The sequence below is a fragment of the Penaeus vannamei genome, chromosome 3 (genome assembly GCF_042767895.1).
Source record: "Penaeus vannamei isolate JL-2024 chromosome 3, ASM4276789v1, whole genome shotgun sequence".
In the NCBI taxonomy this organism is placed as follows: Eukaryota; Metazoa; Arthropoda; class Malacostraca; order Decapoda; family Penaeidae; genus Penaeus; species Penaeus vannamei.
The window spans coordinates 36452878-36462877 of NC_091551.1; the positions used below are offsets into that span (position 1 = coordinate 36452878).

The 10000-nt window shown below is 37.5% G+C and overlaps 1 protein-coding gene across 1 annotated transcript in view; it reads right to left on the reverse strand.

Moving 5' to 3' along the window:
* Positions 1–934: 934 nt before the first annotated feature.
* LOC113829134 (protein FAM32A-like) overlaps positions 935–10000 on the reverse strand; it is a 65976-nt gene continuing 56910 nt past the window's right edge. Inside the window, exon 3 of the mRNA XM_070144876.1 lies at positions 935–5885. Coding sequence (XP_070000977.1) covers positions 5763–5885 — 123 coding nt within the window. The 3' untranslated portion in view covers positions 935–5762. The remainder of the gene's footprint in view (positions 5886–10000) is intronic.

Sequence of the window (10000 nt, forward strand, 5' to 3'; positions counted from 1 at the left end):
ACAGGGTAACAATGAGAGACCAGCTGTTATGACATATATGTACTCTTTAACACAATGAGGTTATTGACTTTTGAAAGATGAGTTGGTTTTCAAGTGTCTTTATGCTTAGGAGAAATGTGTAACCATAGTTGCTATATATGTAAAAGAAAAAATACAATAAGTTGTCATTTTCTCATTTTTTACGAAATTGCCCAGCACGAGAAACAGGAACAATTTTGAAATTAGATTTTTTTTATTTATTTTTTATTTTTTTATGCAACATGGGAATGGTTATGTAATCTTGTGTTCTGGCAGGAGGGTTAAACGGTAATAATGAACCCATTGCTCTGTCAAGCTTAGTTGCTAAATAATTTCTTGTGAGCCTGTGCTTGTCAAAGTCTGTATTTGGTCATCAGCTTGCTTCAAGAGAGATGGGGGTTTTAAACTACATGAAAATTATTCATAACATGATTTTTTATAAGGGTTACTAAAAATATGACTAAATAAAGAAAATAAATAAAACAAAATTGATGGCACTGTATTCCTCTTCCTTTCCTTCCTTTTTTGTTTGTTTTATACAAGAGAATAGTTTAAGCATTCAGGAGATAAATATTGTTGTAATAAAATTTCTTTAAAACAATGTTCATATAACACTGCTCTTTTTCTCCCTCAGTTCTCCTGTCCATTTGTTCACTTCTCACGGACCCGAATCCAGATGATCCGTTGGTGCCAGAGATTGCACGAATCTACAAGACAGATAGGGAAAAGTACAATGAATTGGCAAGAGAATGGACAAGGAAGTATGCTATGTGATCCCCTGGTGGCAGAGTGGCAGAGAGCGTCAACGCCCAGCCCCCGCCACTGCCATACGCAACACCTTAAACCACCCTGACCATCGCTGCCATCACAGTGACTGCTGCTGCTGATCCTTCTATCCTATGTCATCCTGCTGCAATTTTATTTTATTTTATTTTTTCAATTTTTTTTTTTTTTTTCTTTCTTTCTTTCTTTTTTTTTCTTTTTTTTACTTCCACCCATCACTACTCAACTGGCTGGTGGATCAGTAAAAGAAATATATGTCTAAATATTGCCTCGATGATTCATCACTGCACTACCAGCATTCATCACCACCACCTTTTGACCAGCAGCTTGTAATTTGGCACAGATCAGGTGGCTCTGAAGTCAGGGCTTGGAGAATACTAGCCCCCTCCCCCCCAAGTGAAGTGCCACTGCCACCAGCAGGTCTGATTTGTACCTAGATTTGTTGTGTACACAGAAATATGCCTCATCCACTGTTGGAAAATGATCACGCTTGCGTTCTGTAGTTGTAATTGTGGGTATTTCTTGGGTCATTTTGCTAGTATGTGGCCAGTTGACTCTAATAATTGTTGGGGGAGAAGAGAAACAAAAAAACAAAAACAAAATAAAAAAACAGGGACTGGAGCCCTCTGAACCAATATATTTACCAGTGCAACATTTCATCTTTTATTTTCACACCCACTGTAACACCTCTAAATTATGATATTCTTGTATGTGTCCTAAGCCACACCCTGCTTTGTTAATTACAGAAATGGGGAAACCTCTTATGTGACTAGTTCTGGGTTCCTATATAATTATTATTATTATTATTATTATTGTTATAAATTTTTTCTTTTTAAAAAATTCAGTTTCTTTGAATTTCAATTTTTCCTTTCTGTAATATATCTTAAATCACTTTCACCTAACTGTGTAGTCATTCCCTCCTAATCCCACCAATTTCCAGCCTGTGTGAGTTTTCCTAACATACAAGAAAGGGGAGTAGGCGGTCCGTAACACACAACCTCAAAAACCATCAATACTAGGCTATTGTTTAACATATAACTTGCCATGTCTCATTTTCTCTTTATTTTATGATTGAAAATTGTATTCCCTATCCCTGTGATTTTTTGTTTTAGAATAATAGGTTCGTTATTATTACTATAATGAAATGTTATTTATTTATTTTTTTTTTTTATTTTTTTTTTCTGCAGAATTATTGTAGTAACAAAATGAAGATTTGAATTTTTTCTGCCTTTTTATATTTCCTTTATATTTTTTATATCATTTTTATTGATATTATTATTATGCTTAGATTCTGATTCTACTTTTACTCTACTATAACAACATCTATCATGGTCTTTGTCTTTATTTTAGATTTTATTATTATTATTATTATTAATTTTTAAGCTGTGTAGGTCCAATACCGTCTCGTTGAACATCCTTGGGCTCTTCCGTGACTCACTAGTCATCCCTGCAACAAATAATATTGGAATCGCTATCATAAGGGCGACCATGTCATGAGACGCCCATAGGTAAGAGTTTTCATCCTCATCACCGAAGAGCCTGGTAGTCATTGGGACAAATATCAGCTTTTTGCCTGCCTCTCATGAGACTAGGAGGAATTTCATTTTTTAAAAAAGTTTTGATTTATAATTTTTCTGGCAGAAAACATGGGAAGCAGGTATATTTAAATACATGGCTGTTTGGTTAATTTAATACAGTATTCAAAGTAAATCTTTTCAATACAATTTTGTCAAATAAAGGTGTACAGAACACAAGCATTGTTTTTCTGAAACCTGTGTAATATATATATGTATATGTATATGTGAGATTATATATATATATATATATATATATATATATATATATATATATATATATATATATATTTATATATATATATAATGTGTATGTATAATTTATTATATTATATGATTTTTCATCTGCTTGAAATTCTTTTGGTGGGGGGGGGGGAGTGGGGGGGGTTATTGCACTAATGAAGAGGATTAATATTAATGATTACATGCCCCTCAATCCCCTGCTCATTGTTGTAGTGGGGGGGGGGGGGCTAAGGAGACGCATTGAGGCCCAAGATAGAGGATCACTCCTACCTTGGACCTTAGCCCTTGCCTCAACTAATTTTCCATAGTTTTCCCTTCTCTCATTTTCCTTTTCCTTCCTTTCCTCATCCCCTTCTGTTCACTTCCTAGGTGTGAGAGCTATGCTGAAAGGACAAAAGGCTGGCTTTGTGTCAGTTCTGGTCTTTATTCTCTTAATTCATGCTCCTCCCTGTTTACCCTTTACTAACCTCCAGCAATATAAAACCTTCAACATGTAATACATTTTGTCCTAATAACTAATTTTTATTCTTTTCACCACAATACTTTATCATATTGCTTATATACCCCCCATTCCCTTGCTTGTCATGCTGGAGGGGGGGGGGGGCTTAGGAGACAGAGACTGAGGCCCAAGGTAGGGGGATCAACCCTACCTTGGATATGAGCTTGATATCTCAACTAATTTTTCATGGTCTTTTCTTCTCCCCCCCTTCCTTTTCCTTCTCTTCTGTCCACATCCTAGTGTGAGAACTGTACTGAAAATATAAAAGGCTGGCTTTGTGTCGGTTCTGAATGGCCTTCATACCCTATTTGCTGTTCTTCCTTATCCTTTTCACTACCATACAAGCCTGCAGCGCTCTACAATCTTTTGACACCTAACATATTTTATTTTGGTCATTAACTAATTTTTAACCTTTTCACCACAATACTTTATCATAGTGCTGTATGACATTTGATGTCTGGCACAATTATTTGTTTTGACCATTAACCATTCTGGAAATCCATAAACATCGCCTTTTTCCCTAAGCTTCACCCCAATGCTAGATTTTGAAAATGCTGCTAATGACGATGTTGATGCAGCAGAAATTTTTCAGTAAATAAAATGAAAACTGCTGTATCACCTTTGATGTCTGGCACATTATTTGCATTGACCATTGACCATTCTGGGAATCCACAAACATTGCCTTATGAACGAAAAAACTTCCTTACCCACAGGCTTCGTCCCCAAGCCACACCCTATCACTACATTTTGAATACACCACTAATAAACTTTATTGTTGATGAGGCAGAAAATTTACATAAAATAAATTAATTAATTAATACATGCTGAGGTTGTGCTCTAAGTTTTTCCAGTTCTTTGGGTTGACAGCATGACTGTTCCTTAGTTCTTATGTTGTGTGCCAGATTGAAGAGGCTTGTATAACATGCAAAAGATTTTTTGTTAAATGATTTCTTTACCTTATTCCAGAGGGTAATGTAGAAACTTTTAGAAACCTCAGTTTAGAAGAAATGTAGTAATGCTTTTGAGTGGTATGTTTCATTTAACCCCGTGATATCAGGAGGAAATGTGTACATGCTGTGTCCACTGTTATTTTAGTTTATTTTGTTTACTTATAGATAGGTCCACATTTGCTTTGTCACCAAGAGTCAGTTGCTTGGCCTGCCAAATGTCACTTTTTAGCCTATTTGAATTCTTGTAGTTTTTATTTTATTTACTATATAGTACTTACTAGTAATAATAATAGAATTCAAAATTAATATAAAAGCTGGTAAACAAGTGAGCCCAAAATTGGCCTAGTAATGGACAAAGTGTGACAAAGAAAATTAAAAATTACAGTGGCCAGAGCACCTATCTGGAATTGAATAGCTTTCCTTGGACAGGCATTGTCTGTCATGCTGATGTTTAAAGGCCTGTCTACATGGGCAGGAACGATAGGTGTGCACAACAGTGGGTACCTGTAAAGGTGAACTGGATGAGGAAACAAGTGTTACTTCACCAAGTTGTTTATCCAGCTGTGACATCTATACTCATGCTCATCCTTGTGTGTGCCAATTCTGCCCATTTATGTGGATAGGCCTTTAGTAGTGGTAACAATACTGCTTCTAATACACTTTCCATTGGTGTTTGGCATTGTTTAAAAAAATGTTTAATGTATAACTTAAATGCATTTTGTTTAACAATTTCTCATTGGATTATTTTTTTTTATGAACATTGAGATTTTACAATTATAGCTATTCTCATCACACTAATACTGCCCCTCCTATAAAAATCACATTCTTTAAAATTCCTTCATCTGCTTTTTGCAAAAGATACCAGTTCAGTTAAGTTCACTTGCTGCCACTTCTTCTTACTTTGTCTTGTCAAATACTTTGGGAATCATAGCTCAAGGATTTTTTTCCCCAAATTTAAATACCAGGTTAATGATAAATTAAATTAGATTAATTTATTTATCAATTGCAATTACTATTTTATGTATAGCCTAGCATTTCTTGCAACCATGATGCTTATGAAGTACATTTGATGTGTCTTGTACTAATTTGTAATTAAGCATGCCTCTCTTTAATGTGTAATTAATCTCTGATCTAGTAATTTAATGGTTTCTTTTAGAGACGGGTAGGAGAAATGTAAAGGGAAAAAATATATTTCCCATTGGATTTTAAGAGATATCCTTAGGTGTTGCCTCCTCTCCAAAGCTGTTATTGGAGCTACAACTTGCAGGTAGCATGTAGTCAGGTAATGCCTAATTCAGGCTTCGCAACTGTGCTGGTTCCACTTTTAACTATTATTCACAGAGTTTCAGAAGTTAAATGAAAGTTTATACACATACATTTTTGCTTTTATTACATCCAACTTAGTTAAAATCTTCAGTGGTACCTGAAAAATATTCCTTTTCTCAATACATCATACAATGAACAGAATATACACATTGGGCTTCTATTTGCCTTGTCCCTTTTTATCTATTGCATAACTGTGAATATGAAACTAACAATTAAAAGGATGAATAAAATGAATTTGCAAAAAAAAAATAATAATAATTACTCAATAGTTACCTTTTTTCCCAATATTACCAGGAGCATAAGGGGAAAAATTGGGAAAGAAACAAAAATATAATTGTAAAAAAAAATGTATATATAATTCTTCCCACTTCACTTGGTCCATGATACTTTGGGAATATCGAAGTGTTCAGTAAGAGAATCCAAATGTCTGTTAAATTCTTCCACTTTTTCCTTGTGTGTCAAGCTAGCTTTCTTCAAGATGCGCTCAGCTTCCTGTAGAAAATAATAATATGAATGAATGAATTATAATGTGGAGGTGTGCACGTTTCCAAACTGAAAAAAAAATCAGGGACAATGATTAACAATTTATATAAGGAAAGTTTGAACTGTGGACTGATATGAACCTATTCATATAATCCATGATGGAATTGAGCTGTGCTGTGGCATGGGTAACACTAATCTTTATTCTCTCAATCCTTGCATTTAATAGATGGAATGAAATCGCTAAAAACTTAATGTGTCAAATCCACTCCTCTGAGCTCATAATAATGGTTAATGGTTAAAAGCAAGAAAAAATGTGTTCAACATCTAAGGTCATATAGCACCATAGGAAAGTATATTAAAAGAGTGGTGAAGGGTGATGGTTGCTATGTGTCAACTATCTACAGTAATCTGGAAAGGTTCAAGATGGGTAAAGGAGGAGCTGTGTGAATAGGATATGGTGGGTCTAGGTAAGGGAGTTACTTGAGGGTTTCACATATGTATCCAGGAAGGAGTGGAAATGATAAGAGGGGATGGAGGGACAGAGAATGTACGTTCAGTTGAAGTTGTGGGAAGGGGGTTGTGTTGGGAGGGAGTAGGGGGAATATGAGTAGGAGGAGGATGGGTGTCAGGAGGATGGATATCAGTAGTAGTTGTAAATGAGATTCGAGTGTCTGGATTTGGAGTGGAAAAATAATTTGACTGGAGGAGGTAGAATGTAGAAATGGTAGTGGGAAAGTAAGTAGGTAGGTATAGGGGTGGGTGTAGGAACATCTTGGGGTGGAATGGGAGGGACAGAGCGAACAACATTTCTAGAGTGGGGAGTATGAGAGAAACCAAGTCGGCGTGCTTCCTGTCTGGCTTCACGTAGAGTGAGAACATTTTTGTATCTGAGATTTGCTACCTCAGACTCAAACCTTTAAGTGGGACAGCCTCTATATAAAATACATTATAGGGCCCAGCACAGTTAGCACATGTGCGTGTTTGTGCAGTTTGATCGGGTATGACCGGGTTGGGCACATAGGGGGTATCAAGTCTGTGGAACAGCAGTGTTTGGCAGGATGTCCAAAGCGCTACCAGTTTTGACATTGACGGGGAGTAGGTTGGTACGGTCGAACAGGGAGGGATTGTCCACGAATGTAGATATGAAAGAAAAGGTAGTGTCTGCGGAAAGTAATTTTGGCAATGTTGGTGGGGTTCTTTTGATGACCTCTAGGAGGAATGGAGTACCACTGTACTGATATCATATCATGGTCTTTGAGGCTGCCGAGTAAGTCTTCTCCACAATCTGACCAATCGATATCCATAGGGCAGCTTGCTGGGGAGATGAACACAGTACCAGTACAAGTTTTAAGGGTTGGATGATGTTCTGCAGGAATGGGATTGTCAGAAAGATCAATTAGATTTGATAATGCTATAGTTTCAGTTTCAGATGTAACTGTAACGAGACAGGAATAATCGGGTCGGCTATGGAAAGGGACTCTGTCCACTTGCTTTTGGAGACATTGTTGAAAGAGAAGAGTGTTGCCTGAGTAAAGAACTGTAGGGGGGGGGGGGGGGTCACAAAAAATTGGTCCTATTTGGCTGGGCTAAATAGAGTATTTAAGATATTTGTAGAGTTGGGGATGGTATAAGGACAGGGACATGTGGAAGAGGGAGTGTTGTTGAGGGGGTAGTATTACGGAAAGATGGAGAATAAGGCTGTAACGTAGTAATAACGGAGGATGGGGTGTTTGATGAAGAAGGTTGTAAGGGTAGAGGTGATGAAGTTAAGAAGTTGGGTGAGTAGGAACGTCTTCTGGAGATTGGGTGGGTGATGCACTAGTAGGCATTGAGGAGTGGGTAGTTGTTTCAGTGTTCAGAGTTGTGGGCAAAGGAGAGCCTGGGGTCAGGGGGCCGAGAGAGATTGAATTCGTGGGGCTATTTGATGAAGGGGCAAGGCTCATTGCCTCTAATATGGGTATAACATCTTCATTACTGGCAATGGGAAGCCTTGACTATATTAGGGAAGTAAACAGTCCACCCCCCAGGGTCCCCTTGAGGGTTAAGGGCTAAAACAGGGGAATACCGTGCCCATGGCTCCCTCAAGCCGTTCAGGACTGGCAAAATGTCAGCCTTTCATCCTCTCAGCATGGCTCTTACACCATATTAAGTATATAGTAGAAGGGGTTGGAGAAAGGACAGAAACAAAAAAGCTGGAGGGAGAAAAGGCCATGCAAAATTAGTTGAGTCATGGGCTGAGTCCCTAGGCAGGGGAGATGCCTGCATTGGGTCTCAGTCTCCGTCTCCTAAGCCCCCCCTCCCCCACAACAACAAAGGGCAAGGGATTGAGGGGGTGAGATCATGATAGCAGATCTATCAATGCACTTTTCATGGTATTCTTTTCCTTTGTACACCTGAGAAGAGAAGCCTGTAGATACCAGTAGGACAGACTGAATCTGCTTGTGGACTGGTGTGTATAACTTGTCACTGTCCTCTTTCCATTACAGAATGGTGTAAGAATCAGATACACAGACACTACACAATAGCTATATATTATGCAAAAATTATACATGTATTCTATGAAAACGAATAAGGAATGCAAGGTACAACACTAAAGAGAAACTACTTCCTGGAGAAAAAAAAAAAAAAAAAAAAAACAGCTTGGCTTTAATTAAAATTTCCTATTCTACCACTGGTAGTAACAATATCAAGGATTTTGCTTTCTACTGATAAAATCTAAATCTCAGTACCAGTACTAGTACACCTATTCTTATTACTAGTTTTACTTCTACTATCCCCCCCCCCACCAATCCCATGACCATTTTTGTTGTGGGGGGATCTTAGGAGACAGGGATTGAAGCCCAATGTAGGGGATCACCCCTACCTTACATCTCAGCCCTCACCTCAACAAAATCTGCAAGGTCTTTTCTTTTCCCTGCTTTCCCTTTCCTTCTCTTCATCCCCTTCTGTCAACATTCTAAAGCGAGAAAGCTGTGCTGAAAGGATGAAAGGCTGGCTTTGTGTCAGTCCTGACTGGTCTTCACACTCAATTTGCTATTTCCACTTTGCACTCTTCAGTACCATACTAACCAAGAGCACTCTACAACCTCTGAAATCTAACACATTTTAACCTAACCTTTAACTAATTTTGACTATTTTGCCACAATACTTTTATCATAATACTGTATGACCTTTACTTCACCCCTGACCCTCACCCTATTGCTGTATTTTGTGCCACTAATGACATTAGATGCTGACGTAACACAAGATTTACAATGAATTAAAAAAATACTACTATTATTAGTGCTACTGATCATACTAGTGCTACTATTACAGCTACTCATACTACTAGTACTACCCCATAATGATCAGGATGATGTGACCATCACATGAAAAAATTTGGCTTAAGGGCCAGGTGACATGAACATGCCATTATGGAAAATCTGGCTGTGGGCTGGGTTAAGGTGAACTTGCCATCGTGAGCATTTCTACTGAAGGCTGGACTGATGGGCAAGACTCCAAGTCCACATGGTTAGACTCATTTGGCATTTAGAAAGAAGCTTTTGCATTATTCCCATTGATAAATAAATGTGGAATGTACTGTCTTTGAGCCATGGCTGTAAGATTCCTAGCTCCAAGGAAGATGCCATTTCCATGCTCAGCATCTTCTTCCCAGCTACTGTGAATGGCAGCACATGTTGTATTACAGGAAAATTAATATAAAAAAAAAAATAATAATAATATATTGACAGGACTTGTTATTATTCCTGCAGAGTTATGGACTACCTAGAGAGATATGGAATCTGTGCAACAGTCTATTACCATCTGGATAAAACAAATCAAATGACAAATTGACATTGGAAAAGGGCAAAAAAGCTAAAAACACTTATATATAAAAAGAGAACAACATTGCAATGGGAAGGCATAAAGACTTGGCATCATATACAAATGACTGCAAGTAGTACTATTAATACTAGTACTACTACTACCTGCCAATAGCACTACGATTAGTAGTACTACTACTAGTATTTGTACAGGGTTCTTGCAAGTATAAGCTGATGAAATTTAAGACCTGGAGCCACTTGTTGCTGAATACACACTTCCCCAAAATGTGTAGGCCTACTTATAACATTAGTGACCTAGAA